Below are 27,308 nucleotides of genomic sequence, written 5' to 3'. Positions count from 1 at the left end.
AAGTGATCGAGCCGTGCCACTGCCACATTCCAGCTGCTCGTGTTGCCATTGCCCTTTTCACGCTGGCTGTACCCCCTACAGAGGCACGTTGGACTGGGAAATTACCTTGCCAGCTGAGGTATTAACAAGGATGTGAGCAAGCAAAGAGCGCGGTGATGTGTTTGATTATATCCACATTGCAGGGAGATGGCTGAGATGGGGGCTGCACAGGAACCTTAGAAAAACAGTTGTCCTCCCTCCTGTGTTTTTTCTTCCTCCTCACTGTGATTTTTCCATGTGATAGGAATCGGAATTTGCTCTACCCTGAGTCTGGGCTATGCCAGGCTACCCCTTGAGGAAGATGGGGAGGTGTGGACAGGAGGGGATGGAAGGAGAGATTTTCTAGCTAATGGGATTCTTGGAACTTTGGAACCTGGCCCAAATTTTGTTCAAAGTGTGTGTGTATATATATATATATATATATGCACATATATATATTTCTTCCCATACAAAATTTGTACACTTTCCCAGCACACAGGATCGGGATTTTAATTAGCACAGAAGAAAATAAATCAGATGGTCAGTGCCCGGCTGTAAGGGAGCCAGGAGGCAGCTGGGCCCAGGCATGGCGCCTAGGGAGCGGGCTGAGGCTACGGGCGCTCTCGTTCTGTCACGCGGAGGGCAGAGCGAACAGGCCGCCCCTCAGAGCGCCCACAAGGCAGCGCCGGCTGCCTCTGTGCCGACACTCCGTGAGGGGGTGGTGAGGGCGCCCCTGCCCGAGCAGACGGACACGAAGCGGCCTTGGCTCCGGGGCTGCCGCTCTCGGAGCCAGGGCCGGACCAAAGGCTGTGTGTGCACAGCGTGGGTTGATGGGGAGTGTCTTTACACAGCTAATGCAGGCCAGGTGAAATGAAAACTGGTGAGACACTGTCACCAAAGCAGCCACCCGTGAGGGACGCGCTTGCTTTAGCAACTCGCATAGAATAATTCAGTTTAAAGATTGTATTACAGAGCAGGGTAGGAGGTCAGGAAATGTTGGCAAATACCTTAGAGGTTTCAGCCTAGCATGTGTTTTACAGCATGGTGGGATGGGGCTGCAGGGCAGTTTTGTTTTGTGTTACTGAAAACCCTCCTCTGTTCCAGTTAAACTGGTGATACATCACTTTTATATGGTAGGGCTCACCATGGTGCCTTGAGTATCACTTTATACCCAGATGTTTAGGTGCTAAACCTACTGTTCTGCGCCATTGCTAAGGTGTAAAAACCTGTAGAGAGGAAAGGGAGAAGTTGGCAATATTGTGAGCTTGCCAGCCAGCTGTGCCTATGTTTGCATACAAGTCATGTTGAACTCCAGAGCTTGAGGAAAGCCTAGCAGAGCTGAGCAGGTTTATCAGCCTAAGGAGGCAGGTAGAGGGGCTGCCAGGGAATATTGAAATGATATTCAGGGCGCTGAAAGAGGAGGAGTTTTCCAGGTTGGCATGTGAGAACCCAACTAGAAGTGGTGTGGAAATAGGAGAGCAATAGTGTCCGCGTGGCTCAGTGCCAAGCAGGGTGCTCTAAGTGCTCAGTCAGTCGCGTGTCAAGAGAGCCTAGAGGTGGTGTGTGGGATAAGATGTGCCAGGCTGAAGGTGGACTCACTCCGGGAGAATGGGGTCTCTTCCCTCCGCCTTCCCTCCTGCTGCAGCACTCCCTCAACTGCAGTGTTATCGGGTGACAGTAGCAGCTGTTGGTCTGGATCTCCAAAGATTCATAAAGGATGAAGATGCTGGAGCTACGCTGTGCTCCTGCATGGACTGTGCCTGCATGTTTGACTCTTCTGAGAGTTGGCCCAAATATGCAGCATGAATACTATACATCTCTATCATGTATCCTGCACAGCTGCATCCTACAATTGATGGTAACTCTCCTCCATTGACTGGAATGTGGAGGATTTCATCTTCATCCTGGTTTCTCCTGGAAAGTACTAAATGGACCTCCTCTACAACAGAAAAAATGCTAGCTGAGACCCTGCCTTAACTTGGAAGCTGCTTAATCAGAATGATTCAGAAATGTCTTGAATGCTTGCAGAAGAGCCTCTTTTTAGAGGATGCTGCTCTGGCTCTGGCAAGATTTATCATAGGGAAACGTTGCTTTGGGAAAAGCAATTGCTCATATGGCAACTGCATCATATTACTGTGTGCCATTTAGTATGGTTCTCTGTTGAAAGTCTATTGATTTTTAAGAAAGAATGATGTACTGGACATGTTTTTCTTCAATAGAAACAAAATTGCTACTGAATAAGGTTCAAAGTTGTAAGGGAGATGTTGGCTTACCAGCTTTCTCCAGCAGTTGTATGCCGGGCATACAGTCACCAGCACAGCATTTGCTAAGGGATCATCACATCACCCTCTAGAGCAGGCATGTAATCAACTCTTTCTGAGACCAAAGGCCAGAATCGTGCTTCAGGAGCGGAGTTTCTTGGGGCAGTTGGCTTGTTCAGAAACGTGGATAAGCATCTGAAAAGTTCAACTACAGCTGGGCCTCTGTAAAATCACTGTGCTGTAATCTAGTTTGAGATTTGGTAACCAAAAGCCCAGGGGGCTGATCTCAGTTCCATCACTGACTTGCTCTGTGCTTTGGAGAAGGACATTTAACATTTCCCTGGCTCATTTTCTCATTATTGTTGGAGGGGGAATGATACTAACCAGCTGAAGCATGGCTAAGCTATGTTTGTAACGTGCAGTGGAAGTACAAAGTATATGTAAGGTCTCCAGAAGCAAAGATAGGGAGAGATGACAGGAGCTCCTGGCTCCTAGCCTGAGGCTCAGCCCTAGAACGTGGCTTCTGGGAGCATGCCAGGAGGGAGCATTAGGTTTGTCACAGGCATAGTTCCACGTCTTGTTTCATATCACCCACAGGACCCTATTCTGTTAATTATTTTCCTTATTATCTGCACTGTGACAGTTGTGAGTCCCTGTTGTAGACCTGGCACCCGACTGTAGTGCAAGGACAGGAAGAACCTTCCCAGAGCCCCACTAGCCCACTTGAAGTCTCTGGCATCTCACTTAAGCTGTATTGCATGGCTGTTCAGCACTGTAATAGCCCCAAAAGGGGAGAGTAACTCTTCACCCAATGCTCTTCAGCTCTCCCCAGCCATTTTTCAGCATGATCAAAAGCTACTGTCAGCTTCTGCTGGCTGCATTTCTGTCTGTGTAGGGAGAGGGGGCTTGAGATCCCTGCTCTCTAATGAGGCAGGGGTAAGTGACCTTGCATCTATGGTAGGGTGCTGGAAAGCAGGAGCACACAAGTAGATATACATGTCCTCTAGTGATACAGCAGAGCTAGCATAAAGTAAAGTAGTGTTGAGTGATAATCTGCTAAGTGTTGAAGTCTAGAGAGGTTCTGGTAATGTCCTGTGCCGGGGGATCTTGTGGCTTCACATCTCCAGCAGGGATTGTGCTGGAGCACAGGCAGGTTCCTCCACTTCCTTGGCAAGTTTGCAGGAGACTGCAGTGGGAAACATGAACAAACCTTATTAAACATTTTTTTGTTTTGTTTTTTGTTCTTTTTTTTTAAGCTAGGTAACCATTCATATACACCTGTTCAAAACTTCTTCAGTCCCTCAACTGCTGGGAAGTTCCTTCTGATCTTTAGAACTGAACTGAGAAACATATTCCTTCATAATTAGAAGGAAGCATCTTTTAATCAACAAGAGCAGTGCCAACAGATGCATTGCCTGAAAAGAGAGCTTTGCTCAGAGCAGGGAAGGAGTGTGTGTGTAGGCTGTGTGAAGCATCCTGCAGCCCCTAGGATTTCTGAACTCCTTAGAGGAAGGGTCTCAGCTTTCATGGCAGTTCTCTAGCTATGCACTTCCCGTTGGAAAGGGAAGTTTTTCTTGTAGCTCTGCTGTTCAAACAGATGTTTCATTTTAGATGAAACATTTTGTCTTCCTGGTGAATTGATGCATGGCCAGGCAATGTGTGAACAAGTGTATGGACATCATGTTACAAAGTCCATCCCAGGTGTGCTTCGCTGTATGAAACGGACTCTTAATAAGCAGTTTTGACTTGGGAATTTCCTTGGCAAGCAGATTTCAGTGGATATATTCCTCTGCTCTTTCTTAAAACATCTCAGCTGCCCTCTTGGTGCCTGGTACATGTGTATTGCAGTACAGGCACAGTGAGTGCTTAATCACTTTACAAGGCAGCCAAATACAAATCACAAAGCCAATTAACAGATACTTTCATCTACAAGATTTGTACTGCAGCTTGGCTCTGCCTGTAGGCAGAGGAGGATAGAGAGCCCCGAGTTCAGGGTGTATACCCAGTTTCCATGGGCGCAAATGGCACTTCAGCACAGGCTTAAATGCTGTCCCTCAGCTTTGGGGAAAGTTTTTTTCCTCCAAACTAGGGCCCTGGCTAAGGACTAGGAACCAGCTCCTGGTTGTGCTGCAAATGTCCTCTGTGACCTTGGCCACGTTTCTTACTCGGAGCTTTAAACTGAAACGAGAATGATGTCTCTCTTTCACTCTTTACCTGTTTAGATGACAAATTCTTCAAGATGAGGTTGTATAGAGCAAGGGGGTCTTTACTGCACCAAACTTCATATCACTGTTTTGGGCTAATATCCCCTGCAGATTCAGCCTCAAGTTGTTTTAAGTAATTTCCTTCCACAGAGGAAACCATCAACCCACTCTGTGTCTAATGTAATAAAGCTGCAGTCCCGACTGAGATGCCGGGTTATTACTGATTACCATTTTCAGAAATGCACTGAAGTTCCCAAATAATGTTAGTAGCAATAATAATTAGCAGTTTGAGGAATCTTACACTGTGTATAATATGATTTATCCTAGAGTGCTTAAAAAGAAAGTCTTTTGGTCTGGAGATGGCTGAAATGCTGCCAGCAAAGGGATGAAACAAAGTTACTGTTTTAATACCATGTGGCAAAGTTGCATGAACTTTTAGGACGGAGAGTGAACAAGGAGATTGTTCCATCCCTCCAGTTTGCACACCAGCTTTTATACAGGAGAAGGAGGTTGATAGAAGAGCTAGCTGCACCAAGCAATCGCTCTTCTGGCTTATTCCAGGTGGATTTAATTTAAGAGAGAAAGGAATTAGCCAACATTTACTGAGAAGACAAAATGGGAGGCCAAAAAAAAAAAAAAGGAAAAGAAAAGACCAGGAAGGCACCTCATCCATTCATGCAGAGATTTCAGTGTGCATATATTTTCTTAATCCCATTCTTCCAGCTGCTTTAAATTACAGTTCAGCAAGATATTAAGCAGACATAACTTCAAACATGAGCAGAAAAAAAAGGACACAAATGGGGCATACTAGCTACGATAAACCATACCTGTCATTCAGAGACTTTGTTCATTCTCAGACTGAAATCACAGCTAAAAACAACTCATAAAAAGGGCACAGTCTTTTTCAGCAGATCGTCCCCAGTTGCAGTTTACTCCTGGTATGGCCTCACAGAATGAACATGGTTAAAAGAGTCTGTTGTTAGTAAGGATTAGCCAGTTCTAGCTGGGCAGGCCAGCCGGAGTCCAGAGGGGTCCCCATTAGCTGCTGCTGAGATGGGAGAAGGATCAAACCAACCAAGAGAAACAGCCAGTGACCAGGTGAGGGCAGCTCATGAAGAATAACAGGGAAGCCCTCCTTTCTGTGAGGAAACCATAAGGTTGGGCTTGGAGAGCTGCATTTAGTATGAGGTCTTTGGAAGATCCCTGTGCACAGAGCGTTAGTGCTGTGCTCCTGCCTGGTTCAGGTCCCAGGCGTCTGAGTGATCCCAGCACTAATGTGTTGTTCAGGTGCTACACAGCAGCCATAGGGAGAATGGTGACAGTCTTTATTTAAATGGACACTCTTCCCGTCTGCGTCTGTTTCGGCTGTACGCAAGGAAAATCGTGTCCTTTAGGTACGTCTCTTCCATTCAGGATTTTTTGGTTGAATTTGCTCTGCAGTGCTACCAGGGAAAAAAAAAAAACCCTAATATTAAAATTTATTACTCAGTCAAACTGTCCAGTTTTTTACAAGGCTAAAACAAGGAGCTGGAATCTGTGTTATAAGACTTCCAAAATCAATGCATTTAAATAGCATGCTTAACAACAGGATAGCAACTTCAAGTCCCTAGTTACAAGAACTTTCTCCTTAGGGTGTTGTAAGATTAGAGGCCTGTGACACAGTTAACTCCTCCGGGAGAAGGATTATTCCATGCTATCTTATATACTGGAAATGCATTAGTATTTTGATGAGAGTAGTGTGTGCTTTCCTAAGGGAGTAAGTCAAATCAGTCACTGGATGAGAATTTCCCTCCATTTTGGAATCTTAGTTTATATAGAAGCTTAATGCCTCCACTCTGCTGCATAAAACAGGGCAGAATATTTGGTCTGTAGCAGATCCTAAAGAGTTAATTACCTGGAAAGGTAGGCAGCCCTTTGAGAAGGAATATATTTTCAGAACAGAAAAAAACTGCTCGATCTCAGTTGATGGGACTGATGGAGATTTTGTGTATGTACTTCTCTGAATACTTACATTACATGTTACTGATACAGTTTGGTTCAGGTAGTGCTATAATGGTAAGTGGTCCCAATACAGAATAGGTTAGAGAGGGTGCAGATTAGAGCTACATCAGCTGAAGATCTGGTCCCAGGAGCTTGAGTTTGGGAGTTCCTCATAATCCTTGTTGTGATCTTTCTTCATAGACAGTCTAGTTCAAACCCTAAAATCTAATCATAGATTTGTGACAAAATATATACACAGCTCTGTCTGCGGTTATGACTTACACTGATGTGCAAAAGGGATAAGAGAAGAAGAAAAAATTGTTTGTGCCTTGCAGTGGTCATTGTATCCCAATATAAATTCTTGTGTGTGGAAGTTAGAATAACTTTGCTTGGGCAGAGTGCACTGGCTAGGCTCCAAACAAAGCCCTTCAGAAGAGCCCTTAGGACTTCTTCATTGCTATAGCAGCTTTCCACTGACTTCCCATAAGACTAAAAGATTTTTTTTTTTACCGAGTAGAGAAATGCTGGTACATTGGCACTTCTAGAGTGAATGAAGCTGTACCACCGAAGCTGCACTTCATGCTGTTAAAATAGAACTGTCTCTGGAAACATAGTTCACCTGGTTCAGTCTAAATGCATTTTCTCTGGGAGATTGTGAAGGCAGGGATGCTGGAAAGGGATTACAGCTCTTCACATTCCCTGACAGATAGGATGCAAAAATACAAAGTTAGGTATGGCCAAAAGCCTCAAGCACATAATCAAGTCTCTATGGCTTAATACATGTCAGCTGAATCCCGAGAGCTGCATTGTCTTAGCAAGCAAAAATATGAGTCAAATCCTGTTAACTAAGGCCCTTCCACAGATATTTATGCAGATGCTTGTTCCCTCCTATTTGTGATGGGATAAGAACATGCAGAGGGACAGATACAGGTGTTCAGCCTATGTGGGGTATTTCATGCAACAGTGGCTTGTCAGGAATTCCCTTGCTTTGCCTGTGGAGATGTGATGACAGGAGGATTGAGACTATCTGCCGTCACTGCCTTGATTTCCCTGATGGTTTTCTGTGCAGAGAAGTATCTGCCCTCTTCTCCTCCTTTCCCACAAAGTCCTTGATGGGAGCATCTGCAAGGATGGGCTAGTGGGGAGCATACTACCGGAGTCAGCTTTGCTCCATTTGGCTTTTGTCCAAGACTCCAGACTTCTCAGTGTTAAAAGGGAAAAACACGAGCACAGCCCAGACAGGGCTTGAACCAAAGCGCACCAAGGGTTTAGAAGCAGTCCCGGTGCTACTGGTTTTGTTGTGGGCCCTCATTCTGAGATTTGGAAAATCTCCTCCAGATTACTCAGAGCCTTGTTACGAGGTTTACTAAGACACGGGTGAAAAAGGACATGTTAATACCTTTGCATTGTGTCCAGAGGAGTCCAAAGAGAGCCCATGGCCCATACAAATGAATAACCAAAAACTACGACTTTTTATAGCTTTGCCCTCCCTTCTCTCGGTAGCCTAACAATCTGTATTTCTTCTTGCTTATGCAGGAACTACCTCTTCAGACTTAGTCTGCACAACGTTTCTCTTATTCAGGTATGTTCACATTTTTCTCCCTCATTTTATTTGAGCTGATAATGAATGTTCTGTAATATTTGATATATTTGATGTACATTTTCAGGCTGTAGAGCATAAGTTTGCCCAGAATGATGGAGCAGAAAGAAGAGCAAAGTCAAAATCAGATGCTTGTTCCAACTTAGAAGAAAATGCTGGGGAAAGGCTTTTTTTTTTTTTCACTTGCCGATTTGGACAACACCCCACTCTTCATTCCTGAGTGTTTGGGTGGTAAAGGGTTGTGCCAAAAATATGACATCTTAAAGGAACAAAGCAGGTAGTGGGACCAATAGTTGGTTCAAGCTTAAACACAACAATCAAAAGAAATCCTTGTCTTTGGGTAGAGGTCAGCAACATGTAGGAAAAGCTTTTACTGTTCTCATCCGCCCTTGTTTTCAGCCCTTGTTGGCCCTTTTGAACACGGACTGCTGAAGAGCCGAGTCTTGCTGAATGCATTGCTAAAAACAAGACTGGACTTGCAAGCATTCAGGAGGCAAAACTGGTTGCAAAATGTGTGTTACCCATAGCAGAATGGAGGCAAAGAAGCTCAAGTTAGAAAGGCTTTGAAAATATGCAGCAGTATGAGGACTTTTCTCCTATTGTACTGAAAGATGCAGAAAAAAACCCAAAAACAAAACAGCCCCACCTTAAGTTATTAAATACTTACATTCTGGGGTGTTTACTATCTTCTGCGATTGCTAGAGAACTGAAAATGTGTTCAGCATTTTTCAGAGATGGAAAGGCCTTCCTCCAGTTCCCGATCAGGCAAACAAGCCATTAGGCCATTCCCATGTACACAAGCCTTTTGCTGTTAGTAGGAGACACAAGTATAGATGGAGAGGAGAAAAGCTGTTAAATGGTTGCAAAATGCATTGAATCTTTCTTTAAAAGGAAAACAAAGTCTGGAGTTACCAATGACAACAATGACGAGCTAGCAAAGCTGATGCTGCCATTTGGCAGGAGTTTCCCTCTGCAGGAAGGGTTCCAGCAAGCGCGCAGGAGAGGGGAGTCTCTGGAGTTATGCATGGCCCTACCTGCCACGGTGCCTCTAGCCACCCTGCCCTGGTACGTGTCAGAGGAGGGAGCCCCTTCCTCCAAACCCAGTCCCAAAGATCCCTGCAGAGATCTGAAGCCAGGCTTAGCTTGGGCCCTTTTCGCTGCAGTGAGTTTCCTTTCCTACTCCGCAAAAAAAAAAAAAAAAAAGGGAAGTTTCCTTTTTATGGGGCTGGAGGATGCTGTGGGATCTCCGGTTAACATAATGAGCTTAGTTTGCTCCTGCTTTCTGGGTGTATCCGGCCACTTTGCCAAGACTTTTTGCATGACAAAGAGAGCATGGAATTATGTTGACACACGTGTTGGGAATGATGGAAGTGATTGTTTCTCGACCTAATGGTTGCCTAAGTAGCTACTTGGCTTGTCTCCATAAAGCACACGATGCTGCTTGGAGACTCCCCCTCCTGCCTTCCCTTTGCTGTGCATCGTTTGAAAGATCAGATCAGAAAGCCAGACAAGAAATGCAAGGAATTTGCACTTAGATCTAAGGAAAGAGAACAGAAGGTGAGAATGCAGATTAAGAAGTAATCCCAGTGCTAATTTGGGATGGTTTCTTCTCCTTGTGTTTGTGACTAAAATACAGGACAAGTCTTGTGCAAGTCTGACTTGGGGTAGGTTTTCTTTCTGGGACTGGGGGGTCTAATTTATTTCTGCTCATGGCACTTACTCTTCAGGTTGACAGTGGTGCTAAATCTGCTTGAAGGTGCAGAATGGTGTTGGCAGATACCTACTTCCTCACATTTGTACTTCCATGAGAACAGGGAGAAACAGGAGGAACATGGTTTACAAAACCAGCAGGACATGCTGGTTGGGGGCAGAGCTTGGCAGCAGGAGAAATACTCTCCTCCGCAGCAGTCTTAGGTGAAGCTTAAACTTCTCCATTGAAGGAGACGGCTCTTAATTGCCTTTTCAGGGAGAGTGACAACAGCATCACACTGGGGCAATATCCCTGTGCCACTGCTTGCTAGCACAGCGAGTGGAGCACTTGGGCACAGTTACCAGCTCACTCTAAATGATGCATGTTTTCCTTTGCATTTCTCTCTCTTTTTTTTTTTTTTTCACTAGCAAATGAATATTTCCTGCTATTGAGCAAGCCATAAAGTCTTTCACCACAGCAATACTTTATTCATTGCTTTTTGATGGGAATAAATTCTTCTTTTTCTGGATTATAATCCTCTTTATGTCTACCACATATCACAAGATAAGTGTTAGCCATGTCATTCCTCTCTGATTTTAGAAAGACTTTGAAATCTCAGACTTTAAAAAGACTGTGCTCTTTCTTTCTACCTGTTGAACAGTTTCACTTAGGCCCCATATAAAACGCATTGAGATGAGCAAGAATTCTCCATCGACTTCAAGGATGTATTTGTAAGACTGTCACTCCTGAAAATACATTTTAAGAGTCTTTAGTTCCAGCAGCTAAAGTTCTGGTATTATTTTTGGATCTGTTTTTGGACTACCATTACTGTAAACTCCACGGAAAATAAAATGGCATTAGCAGGTAGCCATTCCATGGAGTTGGAATAGGAAATTACTCCCAAGAATTTGTAATACGGAACTCTAGTCTTGGAATTGCAGTAGACTCAAAGACAAGATTTAATGTTCTGTGGGCAAGTTACTGGCTAAGAGCTGTGTAAAAAGCTAGCATAGAGAGGTTAAGATTTGAGGGGAGGGAGAGAGGTAGATTGACAGAGTGTTTTCTTAGGCATGTGTTGGTTTTTGGAATATGTTATACTTCAGTAAAGGGGTCCTTTCTTTTCCTTTCTTGGCTTGCAGCTCCTTGTCTTGAATTCCTTCCCCAGCACTTTTGTCCCTGCTACTCTACCCTGTGGCAAAGTTTGCTCCTGACTTAGAATTTTCTGTTTGTTCGGCTGCATTTTTTTCTCCAAGAACTGTAGCACTGAGCTGCTACATGAGACCCAGGGTGGAGCGGAGCAGGGGCAGGAGCAGAACACGCTCATTTCCTCCTCCTGCCAGAGAGAGGGAGAAGGGGAACATTCAAACTTTTCTATGTTGTTTCTTTTTTTTTCTCTCCTTTTATGAAATTTGCTGCAGAAATTACATTCTGGATCTGCGAAACTTTCTCCAAATGAGTTTTAGCTGCATGAAAATTTTTGATGGTGATTGATCAGTGGGAATTTTTGGTTAAATCTCAATGTCCCAAAAGGAAACTGGGGCCAAAGTGCTTTGGGAGTCACTTGTGGCTTTGTTTGTCTCAGTCGTTATTGCCAAAATTGAGGCACCTCTTGAGAAAATTTCTGAAAGTTGGTGTCCTTGAGATGCCCTACTTGGAGTGTCCAAAAGCACCTGATTATTTTTGAAAGCTTGACATGTGTCATTAAAATTCTTGCAGCAGTCAGGAAATAATATTTTTTAAATTAATCTTTTAAACAGAATTCATGCAACATTTTATGTCCATCTTTTAAACTGACCTCTTGTATGCATTATAAGCTCTAAATATTAGACATTTTATAGAACACATATTTTAAATGATGGGTGCTTGGAGTACACGCTGTTTGATTTATGCATGAGTCTGAAACAAGGCTAGCCCCAAATCTCCAGATTTTACACTGAGGCCATAGAAAAATCTGGTTTATACTGGACTTTGTAATTAATAGAGGAAAGGTCATTTTAAAAACATGAACCTTTGAGCAAATTAAAACAAAATTGTAGTATGGTGATTAGGACTTCTTACCAAGGAACGCTGCTTTCTGGTTGCATTAAAAGCAGGCATTTCATAAATGGCAGCGTAGAGCCTGCTGCCTCTTTGCCCTGATTTTACCTGGGATTTAGAGATCTCTCTATAACATGTGTGGGAAATGCTTTTTTTTTTCATCTCCAAAACCTTTTATAGATGTCAAGATACTTTGCACTGAGATGAAAACAATGCTTTTTGACATACTTGTGAAATCTGAAAGAGGAAGAGGTAGATCCATGGTTATTTGGGAGGCAAATATTCCAGGTCAAGTTGATATCTGAACTAAGCAGACAGAGGGTTCGAATGTACGTTCTCCCATCTCAAGAGAATGACCTGCTTTGTTTGGGCTTTTTTTTTTTGCCTTTTCTTTACGTTTGTGACCAGAAATTCCCCTCTGGACCCAAGGGTCCCTTCTGGGCTCTCTTCTGGTAAGTTTACGAGAAGCTATTAGGACTTCATAAAACACTTTGATTTCAGTTATACTAGACTAATAGTATTTAAAAACCCATATTCTGAGAATATACATTCCCTTTGTTAAAGGTACATTACATTTTAACCTCATTTAACAGAATAAATGCATGTGCCTATTGAAAGGTTTTTGGAAGAGATAAAGCTGTCATGTCTTTTAAGAAAGACACAAAACATAAAATATGCTTTAACTAACAGTATTGCAGCAAATTATTTGTCCTCTGGAGTTAGAACACTTTGGAGACCTAACATATTACTGAAAAAAACAGTTCCTTTCTGTTGATATCCCTGGGTTTTGATAGGGAGGTTCTTCAGCCGATGAACTGCACCGAATACCCAGCGCCCTTCCAGTAATGACAGTTTTACGCCGCTTCACTTTTTCCTCTTAATCAAAGAAGCAGAAACATCCCTGCTGCAAAGCTCCCCCTCCTGAAGTGACCAGCTGCTCCTGGAGTCACACTTCCCTGCTCAGCCTGAACGGATCTTAAACTCCACGGCGTGGTCCCTGGTAAATCAATAGCCCCTATCTCCAAGGTGTAGTTAATAACGCTAAAACCCACCTCGTGGTTCTGAAGATGTCACGCGGCCACAAAAGGAGCCTGTTTTGTGTTTTGCAGTTCGCATCCAACTGAGCACTACGTGTGTTATTTGCTATTTACTTAGGGCTCAGTAGTGCCACATTTCTGCGTGCTGATGGAAAACATACTCTGCAAGTACATACAAGCGTGAGGAGCAGGGGCAGAGTTCACCTCTTGGTGTTGCTCTGTCTAGTTGAATAAAATATGATGAACAAAATTAACAGGGAGCAGTGAGTAATACAGTTTATAGTCCGCATTGTCACTCTATTAATCTTTCAGGGGCAGGATACTTCACGGGGAAATTTTAAGATTCAGACTATGTTCACAAAGCGCTGGCGCTCATTAGCAAACTTGCAAACAAGAGATAAATCTTGGGTCTGCCCCAGGCAGGGGGAGGCAGCGCGTCCCAGGCTGGACTGGGGAGGCCCTCAGTCTCCCTGCTGACTCTGTGGGTTTTGTTAATAAAAAGAGATAAACATACTGTGTTTCAGATATTCCTGCAGCAACGGCCTTGGGTCGGAGCCGTCGCCAGTCTCAAACTCCCCTCTCTGAAATGAGGAGGACCTTGCCCAATGATATGACAGGGCAAAGCCAAGGATGTTGGAGAACAGGCCCACGCTCGCTGAGTTTCTCTGTTTATGGATTCAAACTGGAGTGTCAAGATTGTAATGCTATTTAAAATCCAGTTTGGGGGACATTTTGGGGAGGATTGCAAATACTTAGCCTGGCTTTATGTGCCAATGGGCCGCGTGACAGCAAGTCCTTTCTGAAATGCTCAGGAATGAGCTTCCCTTCCCAGAAGTCACTCTCTAAAAGCAGTTGATTATTTGTTTCATGCAGAATCTCAGAAACTTCTGTGAATTATATAGCATGTATTTCTAGATAAAACATCTATTTCTTTATTTTTAGGCAATGCAGTTCCTTCATCTAAAAATATAATCAAAACCTGTACAAGAGCAGATGCAGTTTTTAATATGTGGCTCATAGCTCAGTTATGATTGTCACATATTTTATCAGTTGCTACACTTTTTATTAACAGATTAACATATAAATCTATTCATAAATCACCTTCCAAAGCTGCACCTAAAACCCCTCACCCTCAGCCTAGATGTTTAAAGCTATTCCATAATAAAGCTTATATTGGCTGAACAAACTTTCTGGCAAATTCAGTTTTTTATTCTTATGGCTTCGGGTCCCCAGATCAAATCTTTTCCCTGAATATACCCTTCCTTAAAGTGATAGACCAGAAGCTAGATTACACCATTCAGGTGCAGGTCTCTCTTCCAGGATTTACGTGCGAGTCTGGTAGAAATCCTCTTTTTTTCCTGTTGAAGGCTCTGGCCCAGACTGTTTGGGAGCCACCCTTGTGCTCAGATGCTGGTTACAGGTTACTCACTGGCTGATATTCAGAGAGCAGAGGAAGCAAATCTTTTGTCATGCTCCTTATTTTGAGCAATTTCTGAACACCACGTCCCACTAGTCTGCAAGAACTGACTCAGGAGTCCATTTATATCCAGCAAAGCTTTTAAGCCCGTGTTTAGTTTAAATAAATGCCTATTTTCCTTTGAGAATTGGTGAAGTTAAGAACATGCTTGCATGCTCTGCTGAGCGAGCCTGGATTGCAGTAAGTGCATTAGTAGGTTCGTTAAAGTGGCTCCGAGTGCTCTGCCTAGTTGTAATCAATACGATTGCCCTGAAAAGTGAGCAGGGGGGTGTAGTATGGGAAGTAGTATATATTTGTAGTATATATATTTGGAGATGTAGTATATATTTGCATATATAGATGTACACTACATGTTACGCACAGGGTGCGAGGGAGGCTCCAGCGGTGACTGCCGGCTGTGCCTCGTCACCCTGCCCTGTCCCTCCTCCCTGCCTCCCCTCACCTAAACACTGGAATTACTACGGCAGGGTTGGTCTTTGTCAGCAAACACTGTGAAGGGGATTCAGAAACCGGGAATTTAATTAGCTGCTGAAGTCAGTTACTGATAACAGTGGCATATTGGGCTTTTTATTTGATAAAAACCTGTCAGGCATTTTATGTGTAAGGGATGAAGACTAATGTTCATATTTCTTGCAACTCATAGGCAGGACCATTAAACATCCTTTATACAGAGAGGAAAAAAGAAGGAAAATGAGAAAAAAAATCTGCTTGGGCTTCTCATTTCTTATAACCAGTGCTGCTTCTGTATCTTTGCAAAACATATTTTGCTTGGCATATTTGCCCTTTTTTCTGTGCGCGAGGCTTCCCGCCGTGCGGGCGCCCCGGCTCTCCCCGTGCCCAGCACGCGCATCCGTCCCTGCTGCGCGTCCGTCCCCGGCGCTGCGGGCGCTCGGAGGGGACGTGAGCCTCCCCGTGCAGGCTGCACCATCGCTAAATTCACCTGCTGGAGGAGGTCTGGATAAAAACAGGCTGGGGTTTTGTTCATATTGTTTTAGGGATGTGGGGTCTTCTTACACAGGGGAAAGAGTCCTGAGCCTTCCCTGGCGTCAGAGCCAAGTTTCACGTGCTGGGGAGTCCGAAGGAGGAGAAGTCCTCACCAATACAAAGCACTGCCTCTTACCGGACAAACAGCAGAGTATTGGGGCCAATTACGGTAAAAAAGTGGCTTTTTTGTTTTTATAAAGACTGAGAATACAGGGGCATACCTACATTTTACACTCAAAGCAGAGCTTAAGAGAGATTTAAATGATTCATGTGCTTTGCACTGGCTGTCGGCACAGGATTAAGTTTGACCCTGATAGCATCCAGTCATTTATAAGGAGAGCATAAGAAATCACCATTTATTGATTAGCACCTCTCTGAGAGGGGCCCGTAAATGACCTCATGTGTTTCCTTTAAACCAACTATTGAGCTCTTGGAAAAGAAAAAAGAATTATTTTGTAGTAAATACATTTCATGCCACTGCGTGCGGCTTTTCCCTGAATAAATAATCCTGCTTTTTCTATTAGTAACAATTTAGCTGATGTGTGTTTTACAGCTTCTTTTAGATGTAAGAGCTTGGTACGAGTAATACTAAGGGGATTATAGGAGCCTGGAGCTATGTAGCAGAATCAGTAGCATGGACTGCACAGCCAGCGCGGTAAATGCAGAGCTGGGGAGCAGAAGTGGGAGCAGTTTGCTTCTCACTGCCACAGGACATCAATTCTAGCATGGCACAGCAGGCACAGCTACAAATATCGTTGGGTTCCAAGGTTTCACCTGCCTTCCCCAGGCCGAACACAAGAAAGCAGGATCCACCTGAGGGCCAAAGGGTAAATAGGTCCCAAATGCCTGCAACCTTGCCAGCTGCCTTGACTGGAGGAAGGTGCCATCGTGGCAGGGGCAAGAACAGTAGGCCTGGAGGAAGAAGGGGACATGCTGAAGGAAGCTGGTCTAGTGGAGGTGTTATCTCCAGGTTTGCTGCATAGCTGCAGTTTGGGTCAGGGATCCACAGGGCCAGTGATGCCAGCTGGAGCCCTGCACGTTTCCATGTCAAAACCAAGTCTTCACAGAGATGCAGATCTGAGGTGCTGTGGAGGTGCTTGGGAATGCCTGAGCTGGGGGGTAGCTAATGGCCAGGGAGGAAGTGGCTAAATATTGTCCATGAGGGGACACATCCTTGAGGGGTGGGCTAGGAGACCTCTGCAGCCCTGGTTTCCAGCTCAGGTGAGGCTTCCATGTGTTGTGCTTGGGCTTTCAGAGGTTTGTAGAAGCAGGTGACGCTTTCACTTGCTCCTGCCGATAGGCTTGGAAAGGCAGGGAAGTCTGCAAGCTGAGAGCCTCCCTTCGGCACAGGGAGCAGTTGCTCCGACCTTGAACGTGGCTGATGGAAAGTCGGGTGGCACCTCTGGGAAGGGCGAGATGGTGCATGTGGCTCCGGGATAGAAATGAGCTGCTGGGCGCCACCACAGCGGGGCTGCCACCACAGCGGGGCTGCCACCACAACGGGGCTGCCACCACAGCGGGGCTGCCACCACAACGGGGCTGCCACCACCACGCTTCCTGCCACACAGAGATGCTCCTGCCACCTGACAGCGACTGTGCGAGTGTTTTATTTTACCCGGTGGGGTTTTGCTCGTAACGTGACTGAGTGGACAGTGCACGACTCGGCATTGAGGATAGCAAATGCAGGAGTCAGTGGAAGCTGGTGAAAGGAAATGTCTGGAAAAATTGCAGCCTTCTGTCCATTCCCTCTAAGGAGAGCCTGGACAGCGGGGACCAGATATCTGGTTTTTGGACAGCTGTGTTCAGTGAGGCAGTTTCCAGCCATTTCTGCACTGTGCTTTCTTTTCTCCACTTATAAAGCTGAGATGATACTTGTCTTTTTAAAGAACTTTGAAATATATGGCTTAAAAGGTCTTTTTGTGTAAGACCAGATTATCATACATGAAGATATGCACTTGTAAGTACAGCGGAGTTGCCTTAATCATGAGGCTGCAAAGTTGTTACATTCTGATTGACAGTACATGCAATATGAAGCAGTTGTTATCTTCACTTGTAGTTTTTATGTAAGCGATTATGCAATTTTAGAGTGTCCCTGTGTTTGAAATGAATCCATTTCTCACTGTTTTTTTTTTCCGAACTTCTCCACTGAAAACCTTTTAGTGTAGCTGGGTTTTGGTTGGGGAAAAATGCACTAACAACTTATCCTTTCAGATGAAAATACTTTAAATGCAAATAACTATGTAAATTATTGTTTAAAAAGTGAACAGCTTGGCAGGAATTGTTGAGGGGGGTTAATAAAAACACTTCTTCATTTCTGTGTGAGAAATTTGAAACACTTCCAGACATTATTTTAATTATTAATTAATCATTTCAGAAAGGAGACAAAGCACAATTTTGAGCTTTTTGAGAGGTTTTTCTTTCCGAGTAAATAATGACCAAGCAGTGGGGCTGCAGCCAGTTGAACAAGCTGTGCAGTCGTTCAGAGAGAAGAGGGTTGAGCTTTATTAAAAATGACCGTGGAGTTCTTGAGCTGGCTTAGGCACAGTGAGTTGAACAAGCTGCGCTTGCCTGAGAGCACTGGATTTTGATGCACAGGGGAGAAAGGAATGATCAATGGTTCATAAATATACTAGTGGTAAACACAGTGACAGGAGAGAAAATGTATGTGACTAATGTAATTGTTACAAATTTAGTAGCTTTTGCTGTGAGATCAGCTACTGAGCATTTAAGAACAAGGGGAAAACGGGCTGTTTTTTCAAGAAAAGATAAATGTGAAAGCGCTGAGAGCCACTAAGAATGAGGCTGACAGAACAAGCTCAGGGAAGCATGCTGCATTGAAGCTACTGGAGAATCATTTTGTATTCCCTCGCCTGCTCTCACAACTTACTTGTAGAATCTTTGACTTTGGTTGAGGCTAAATACAAGTATTTTGGAAAGGAGGTAAGGGAAGAGGCAGGTGGCGGGGGGGATGTAAGGGCAGGACTCAAAGTGAAGGAAACTGGAACATAAATCCTAGGTTGGCAGGAGAGTGCGGTTTGAAGAACAGATCTGAGAGGAGCTGGGCGGAAGGAATAAAAGACACTGCATCAGAATTGTCTTTGCAGTAGAAGGAGCAAATAAATTCCTTGTTGAGATGAAGCTTGGCAGAGCTCACTAGAGCATCAGGTGCTGACGTCTGGTGTTGGAGAAGAGGAGGCAGAAGCAAGGCAAACTGTGACAGACCAAGCAGGGAGTCTGAAGGCATCTGTTCCTGAGCCTTCGGAGGAAGCGACATGGAAAGATGCCTCATGAACCGGTGGGGCTCTGCTTGCGTAGAGCTGGAGCAGACCAGGACTGCTTCTCACTGGGGTGGCAGGAGGAGAGTCTGCTGGAAACACCAGTGCTTTTGGTCATGGGATAGGATGGAGAGGATAGGCAGCTTCTGTAATGTTGCCATCCTGTTTCACTTCAAACTGAATTGGAACTGTCATGTACAATAAACACAAGGCTTGAGAAAGCAGACCTTTTGGACTCTTGATAAATCAACCCCATCACTTTTTCTCCAAACTGTCTCATTGTGCTTCTCTGAGACAAGTGTTTGATTTTGCTTTGATCAAGTGCTGAACTCCAGTCACCACAAGTACCACTAGCAATGTGACTGCAGACGAAGAGTGAAGCCTTCGATGCAGACGTAAAGAGATTGGGAGATCCAGGTCCTGTCACTTCTCCACTGACAACTGGAAGAGTCACTGCTTACCATGGAGGTAGAAATGCAGCCTGCAGGAGCCTTCCAGTGTAGTTATGACTGGATGGATGTTGGATTCAGACTTAACTGGAATTGCTGAGGAGAGGAGCAGTGAGCAGAGTATGGGGAATTCAACCCTGTTGGGTCTTCACTTTCTCCCTATTTAAGTGTTCCTTGCTGATGGAGCACAGATGGTCTTAGACTAAGGAAAAACATGCGAGAACTGCAGGCTAGGTTCAGACTGGAGAGTTAAGCTTGACATGAAATAAGCAGAAGGCTGTAATTAGCTTATCAAGAGCATTAGGCACCGAGCAGAGGGAAGAGGATATGTAATGCACAATGTAGCTGAAACACAATAAAAAAAAGAAACTGAAATCTGTTTTATGAAGCTTGGGGGACCTTTTGTTGCTGACTTCTTCTCCCAGCCCAGCCTGGTAACATCTGAAAGGTTCCGCTTATTCCTGAATTTTAGTGATTTATAAGCAATGACATTTTCTGACCGTCTGTGATGCTGAGAACCAAACCTCATATAAGCCAAAGAGTGTAAAGGTGGAAATCAAGGGGCATTGCGGACAAACTTTCCTGGGAAGCTTGCACCACATTCACCTGTGCCCTATGTGAGCTCTGTGGCTGCACATACCAGCCCTCTCTTCTCTCTATGTTGTTCTTTCTGCCTGTTTTTTGCAGCCACATGTTGTTTTTCATCTTGACTCTAGGATACAGGCTCACTGGGGCAAGGATTGTCATTTAGTTTTATGTAGAAATGCCTAGCAGAGTGCAGCGGAGAGCTGCGCTTACTACCGCCATGCATGTCAAAATTGTAGTTCCTAGGAGCAGTGGTCTAGATCCTTTCGCTATATATATGTAAAATGAATGGAAATTCAAGTATAAGCCTGCTGAATTGAATAGGGAAAATATAAAGGCTCCTTTTTAGCAAAGGATTTAAAGTTGTTGGGTTTTTTTCCCCCTATTCTTAAATACTATCTCAAAAGCTATAGCTTTAAAATGGAGTAGAGGTGGAGTGAGAGTCTGGTTTCACTTACATTCCCCAGAGTAGAGGCAGGCTCAGGCAGAATCTCTGTTTTCAGCCTGCCTTGCAAAACGTTTCCAGCCTCTCTGGCTTGCACAAAACTGATCCTGGCTAATTACAGAACCTCAGAGCTTTCATTTGGTCTCAATAATAGCATATTTCACTTTAATTAAAGATTTCCACTGCCCCTTTTCCTTTTTGGTTGCACTACACCAAGCTTAAGTGCACAACCAGAAAAGAATTTTGATAGGGTAAGTTGAATCGTGCACACACATTTATTTGTTTAATTGCACACTGCCCTCTTTTTTCAAGCCAAGACTGGACTAAACCCATGTTGAACCTCTTAAACAATTTTAATGAGAATATATTGCAGTGTTTGTCATCTGGAAGAGTATTAGGCCTCCCTGATGCAATAGATGCAATTTGCTTGAAGAGAAAGAGGAGGCACTGAGGAGTGAGAATGTCACTGAGTTCTTCATTAGTCTCCTTAATGCTGCAGCATGTGCTGATTTCGATTCCTGAAGCTCAGACTAAGGCTATGGAGAATCAGACCCAAACTGGGCATTTTTCTCCTACTCATTTCAGCTCCTTCTCACAGTAAACAAATAAATGCTAAACAAGTATATTGCATGAGGTAACTTGAAGAGGAATGAAGAATGCAAGATTTTCCCAATTAATTTGGAAAGCTGGTAACACACAGCATTTTCACACGTGTTTCAGTGATTACATTTGCAGTTTGAAGCCTATATAGGAAGATTGCTGAACTTTTCATGTGGGTGCACAAAAATGCGCTCAGTTGGCTGTGCGGGATTTGTCTAGTCTGTCTCAGAAGTGGAAAAAGAAAAGCGTGTATAGTGGGGAACCCTTAACATCTCTACATAGCAGCGAGCTTCAAAGAGGCACAATGGCAAGGAAACCCAGAGCAGAAAAATGAAGGAGAATAAAATCGCCTTGCTTGATGCAGAAACACAAAGGAGACTATAGCCATGCTAAATTGATTTTGTGCTGAATATGGGCTGGCCCATTGCAAGGATTTTTGAGCCTCCTATTCCAGAAATCATTGTGCAAAACAGTACGAGGAGGCTGTTTAGAAGTCTCGTCACATCCGTCAGTGGAGGCCACAAAAAGGAAGAAGGGATTTAGGTTTGAATGGCGATTCTGCTGAGGAACATAAGGGGGTGGGGATGGACATCTTTTGGCGGCAGAGGAGCCATGAAGGAGGAATTGCCTCCTTTTTACGGGCAGCAACCATTGCTGTGGCTCCCTTCATGGGTACCCTTCTTCCAAATAGCTTGTTATACATTGTTTGTAGCAACTGAAGAAAAAAAGAATACCAAACCTGTTATTTGCAGAGTAAATGGTGCTGTTGGTGTGAGAAAGTGCTGCAGAGTGTCTACCAGTCCGGTGTCAATCCCACCAGCCTGGGCATTGCCTGTACTTATATTCCTGACCTGGGCCTGACTGCAGTGGGATTTTTCTTTAATTACTTCTAACTGAGTGTATTTTAACCTCTTTATTTAGTTCATTTATTGATTTATCATAAAATCTTATGTCTTTGTAATCTCCAGAGCATTTAGTAAATGCTTGTTGTCATAATCTGTAAGCTGAATGTGACATGGCAAGAAACCAAATTCCACTCTGGATGTTAATTACCAACCATGCTAAAAGCCTTGTCTCAGTTTCTGTATGCTTTTGATCTTCAGTAATAGAAAACACTGCAAGTCATCCTTTCCTAACATCTTCCATGCTGTTTTCCAGTTCTGGGTGGTGCCATTCATTCTGAACAGGCTGTGGGCAAGTGCCTTAAGGCCTTTTCTTTCACTTTGCATGCTGAATGTCCCAGTTAACTGCGACCAGCCATTTGCATTTGGCCCAGTATATGCATTTGCATTCTTAAAAGCAACAGAAAAAATGAATGGATTAGGCTGTTTTTAGAAGACATAAGCATTTCAGTATAGTACTTGCAATTAAATCATTGCAGTGCTAAGTATTTTCAAGCAAAAATGAAGTGGATCATGAGCAAAATGAAATCATTGTCACAGACTGATGTTTTACTTTACTTTGAATGAGAAAAATACAAGGAATAGATCCTGGAAACAGAAGTCCAATGCCATCTTTATCTGTATTCTCCAGAGTGGCATCTTGCTTCCAAAGTAATATCTTGGCCTGTTCATCTAGCACTGCTGCATAAATATCTGCAGCTAGTAGCTGTCAGTCTAAGCCCAGGGCGCTGCCACGGCAGAGCACTGCAACTGCTCTGTTGCTAAAACCTGTAATCTGGGCATTGTTGTTGATGTCCACGATCCCTTCTGTGGCATCTGTTAAGCTGTGTCCTTAGCTGGTTGTTTGGGTCAGCGCTGGCTTTGCACACTCCCGCTGTGTCCCACTCTGTCTTCCACGGGCCTGTTCCCGTACAGCACAGCCTGCCCATCGCTTCTCCAGAGAGGTCCTCCCCACTCGGGTCAGCCCATGAAGCCATCATCTCTCCCTGCTTTGGTCCGTGCTCCTCATCCTCTTGCTTTCCACCCCACTGCCCGTTGTGTCTTAGAAGACCAGTTATGTCCGTGTGTGCCCTTCGCCTCTGGTGTGGTTCTGCTGCCCTGTTTGTGCCTGGAGCCACGTGAGCTCCCACGCAGGGTGCTCTGCTTATCACCCGCTCGGCAGGGTTGTCTGTGCTCACTGCTCTTGCAGGAGCTTGCACAGTGTCCAGGGCCGTGGTGCCTGCTCCAAGCCAATGAGATACTCCTGTGAAAACAGCAGTTTGGGATGACAGACAAATTTCAAATTGTCTTTATCTAAAAAAGCTCATTTTAGCAGAAAATCTAATTCTTAGCTAGAAAAAGCTATTTCTGCTCTGAGTGGAATTTAGCATTGAGTTACAAACGTTTTACACCAGGGCTACTGAAAAGCTGCGTAAAGCACTGGCAAATCTTGATGTTTCAGACACGAATTTCAAGCTGAGGTTCCTCTCCAAGGATGAGCTGGCTGCTGCATTATAAGCTGTCCTTTGTATCCTAAAATTCGCCAAGAGCGGAAAAGTAGAGGTTGCAACCTGGATGTGATTATCCGTATTTATTGTTTATCTTGCAAAATAACCATTTTACTTTTAGTACTTGGTATCAAATATTCTTCACTAAAGCTTTCAACAATTATCTTAATAATAAAACCTTGTACTTGTGCAGTGCATTCCATCTGGGTATGCTTTAGAAACTGCAATCTGTTAAGCCTTATACAATACTCCTTTCAGATAAGAAAAAGCATGGTCTGGAGCTGTAAATTCCTACCTGACACTGCAGAGAGAGGGGAGTGCCTGATTTACAGACCTTCTGTTATTTAATGGATTCTTCTATAGGACAGTTGAAAGCACCAAAACTCAAAATTGTTTTGTTTTGTTTTGAAGTTACGGGTTGTGGTCCTGCACTAAGATGACCGAGCAGATGGGAGGAAGGAGAGGACATGGGTGTAGGGCATCTTGGCCCTTGTTCTCGTCTCTAAACCTGCTGCCTCTGCACATCCCCAATTCAGTGGATGTGTTTCGTGATGCTGCCTGCATAAACACGCCAAGGGCTCACTGTGTGCAAGACAGGGCCCTGTCGAGTGCTCAAGAAAACAGTTCAGTTCTGAGCTCTGACCTGCTCCGTGCCTTTTCCTAGGCTGTTGACCTCTCCATACTTCTGGTTTTCCCCTCCTACTGTGTGCCTGTGTTGTCTTTTTAGCTTGTCAGTGCTCTCAGACAGAAGTTCTTTCCTCGACGTATGTTTGTATATTGCCAAGAAATACAAGGTCACACTCACAGTTCACGTATCTACATGCTCCTGTAATACAAGTAAATAACAAAAGATTTTGAAGGTGTGAAAGCAAGAAAATAAGTTGCACTGACCATCCAAGAAGGACTCAAAGCAGCCAAAATACTTTTCCCCATGAGTTAGGTTGACAGTTGGGCACAGATGCTCCCTGTATGCACAGATGCAGGGATACAGGAACTCCCTGACGTACAGAGCCCTGGTGCTGGGACGTGCTCTCCACTCAGGGGCAGCAGGACGTAGGCTGGGGCAGATATTAAAAGCGTTTTACCTTGCATGGACAGAGTAGGAGACCAGGATTTAGCCAGTGCAAAGTAACTCCTTCAGCTGGGGTAATTTGGTCAGAGAAAGGCTTATGTGCCTGAAGGCTGGGGCCTACTTCCCCTAGGTGCTACAGTCTGAAGTCATAAAGCAGGAGGAGCAGCTCTCTTCTAAATCCGTGAATGAAATGTGTTGAAGTAATGCAGCCAGTAAAAGGGACATAGCCAGTCCTGCTGGGAAGTCTGCTCCCTGGCTGGGAAGTGCAGATGTGGTCAATTTAGGTAATTGTTGTATGGCAGCTGAGCCAGGTCTGAAGAACTTCCTTAGGGCTATTGTGTTTCTCGCTGTCAGGATGTGGTAAGAGTCCAGGAGACACAGAGGTTCATGAGCCTTGGTTGTTGCTGCTTGGGGCTGAGGTGAAGAACCGTTCTTAAAATGAGAAAGTCCTTCTTGCTGACAAGTTACTTGTTCATTATGAGGCCTGCAGCTGCCAGACACTTCTGCTGTCACACAGAGTGAACGTGTTGAGTAGCCAACAAATACCAGGCCAGAGTGAGTCTCAGGAGAGAAACGGCCTGACTTTTATTTACGTAGAGAAGGTCTGTTTCAGAAATTAGGGTTATGGGAACAGGTGCCCACTGGTGGGTCTTTTTGCATGTTTGCCAGCCTCCAAGTGTTATATTTTGAGGTCTTCCCCGGGTGACTTATGATCCAGCCGCTCCCAGCACAGCCGCGTGACGGTGCCGTCACTGTCAATACGCACTCGGGGCACTTAAACTTTAAGTGACGCAAACAGCTTGAGTTTTATCACATCCTGAAGGGGCAGGGATCACTTAAGGGAAATCAATTAATAATTTGATAAAACACAATGCAATTCCCTTCACCCATGTCCCCCCTAAAATGAATTGACTGAATAGGGCGATAATTCCTCAAAGCTGTCACTGCTTGCAGCAGTGATCTGTAGTTTGTAGACTGCGGTATGCAGCTGAGCTAACTATTTATTGAAACTTGGCGTTATGTTCTTTGGGTATTAGTTATCTGCTTATCAGACATGTTTATCACAGTTTTAATAAATTACTGTGCTGGAACTTCAGCGGAATGGCTTCTAGGGAATTAAGCTACTGCTCGCTATTATTAAGAAGGTAGATTTCAATAAGTTTTATTTATAGAGCCCTGTAAAGGTCCCTTGTCCTTAAGAGACAAAAGCCAATGCTGTACAAAAGAATTTAACTTTCCACTTACAGAATAAGGCAGCAAGTCTTTATGGAGAAGTCCTAGAGTATTTAATAAGGAAGAAATAGCTGAAGTTATGTAGAAATGTTTTTACAATAAGTTTTGTATAAACCTATGTTAAACAAGAACCTTTTCATGGATTTTCATGGTCCAGGCTATAGAACTCTTTCAAAGATTTTTTTTAATGTATTTACCTATTTCTTTTAAAATTTGCCCAAGGAAAGACAGATTAACACTGTCACTGTTTTGTGTGGAGACTACAGATTGTAATGAAACATAGAAATAAACTTATGAAATGGATTTGTCAACATCAGCAAAAACCTAGGGGTTGTATTTTAGAGGTCTGAAATCTGTTCATTGATATGGATGAAAAGGTTCAGGCTAAAACCTTGTAGGGGAATGAACTGCCCACTGAGCAACCATTTCCTGGAGGTCTTGATCTTCAAACCAATTTAGCAAAGTCCTTAAGAGTGCAATTAAGGTGACCTGGCACAGTAAGATATTTACATATGTGCTTTATTTCCAATAAAGAGAATGGATGTCAAATGCTGTGCAGAAACATGGCCCCTCCATGTGCATGTCTCCCCAGGACTGAAGAAAATTTTCCATACCTTGCTATGAAATGAGCTGATCCAAAAGTGATTGCAAATGCAAGTAAGAAATGCAGTGAGTTTGAAGTGGATAAAGGAATACAGGGAGCTGCTTTTGGAGCAAGACTTTTTTTTTCCAGAGGTATATTTCAGGGAATATACTAGTGCCTTGTACAGCAGTTGGAAAAGAAGATGTAAATAAATATGCAGGGAAAGCAATGACTCTGCCAGCTTGGGTCTCTAGTGCGCAATAACTGTCATACCACGACACCTCCTGCCCTCCCTTCTTCAGGCGTAACTCAGCCAAGGGCTGTGTGACTGGCAGCCCCTGCTCAGGGCGCCCCGCACGGCTCGAGCCGGGAACCAGAGTCACCTCTTACCCCTGGGCAGAGTGGAGAGTCTCCGGTGTGCATTGCGCAGGGCTGATGGAAATGAATGTTCGTGCCATGAGCGCTCCCCGCAGACCTGAACCCCTGACCCACTGCGCAGCTTCTGCTGACCTTAGCAGGAACCTGGGCAGCTCAGGACCTTTTGGGAAATGCTGGGCATCTTACAAAATCAATATGTTTTTCTTCTTCCTTTTTTTTTAGTTTCAGTAACCCTGTCTTTGTTCTTTCAGCCACTTCCAATCATAAACAATGTAAGTTTTTGCGTTACACATTTCTTCCCTTGTAGAAGAGAACAGCATGTTTCTGAGCCTGTCTGCCAGTAGCTGGTATGGAGCACTTATCTCATGGAAGTGAGGCTGGTAACAGATGGATAGGATTGTAATAAAGAGACTTTAGAAATTAAAAATTGGTCTAATTTGTCCGATAAAAATGCATGCAGCTTATTCTCTTCTAGTCCTCACTTTTCATTTTTGAAACAACATTTTAATTTGGAGCAAAAAACAGCACCTGTGTTGTGCAAGTACAATGCAGGGATTAACATATGCTTAATCAACCAAATTCATATGCAGTGTTTGAAGTAATTATAAATTACTGGCCTGAATGTGAAATCTAGTCCATAGAAGTTGAGGAGGCTCCCACATCAGCATTTGAGGATGCACATGACTATTGACAACAACACGTCCTTGTGACAGGCAGGTACTTTGGATGCCAACCTTGAGATATGCAGGTAATTAGATAAATGTATCCAGAAAGCTTTCCTCAGCAGTGTGTGCTGAATAACTGATTTGACAGCATGTGATGGACTAGAATTTCTAGACCACTTTTGATCTGCAGTCTGAACTCGAAGCCAGCTTTGATGCTCATCATTTATTAGAAAAGACCTTAACTCTTTCTGTGTCTGAGCATGACATTGGAACGTTCGGACTTGCACCAGACTTTGCCACTGTGGCCCGTTTCTGATGACCACGTACCCATAGTGGTGCGAATGCC

At 44.1% G+C, this 27,308-nt stretch overlaps 1 protein-coding gene across 2 annotated transcripts in view; it reads left to right on the top strand.

Moving 5' to 3' along the window:
* Positions 1 to 27,308, top strand: part of SEMA5B (semaphorin 5B) — a 169,074-nt gene that overhangs the window by 65,843 nt on the left and 75,923 nt on the right. For both annotated transcript variants that reach the window (XM_010218544.2, XM_088519576.1), the window contains one exon: positions 8,000 to 8,045. In XM_010218544.2, the coding sequence (XP_010216846.2) occupies positions 8,000 to 8,045 (46 nt within the window). The remainder of the gene's footprint in view (positions 1 to 7,999; positions 8,046 to 27,308) is intronic.

This window comes from Tinamus guttatus, unplaced genomic scaffold (genome assembly GCF_059628265.1).
Source record: "Tinamus guttatus ecotype Peru unplaced genomic scaffold, ASM5962826v1 Tinamus_guttatus_pri_ptg000060l, whole genome shotgun sequence".
Lineage (NCBI taxonomy): Eukaryota > Metazoa > Chordata > Aves > Tinamiformes > Tinamidae > Tinamus > Tinamus guttatus.
The sequence above is the reverse complement of the archived record's forward strand: the minus strand, read 5'-3'. Positions and strand labels throughout refer to the sequence as shown.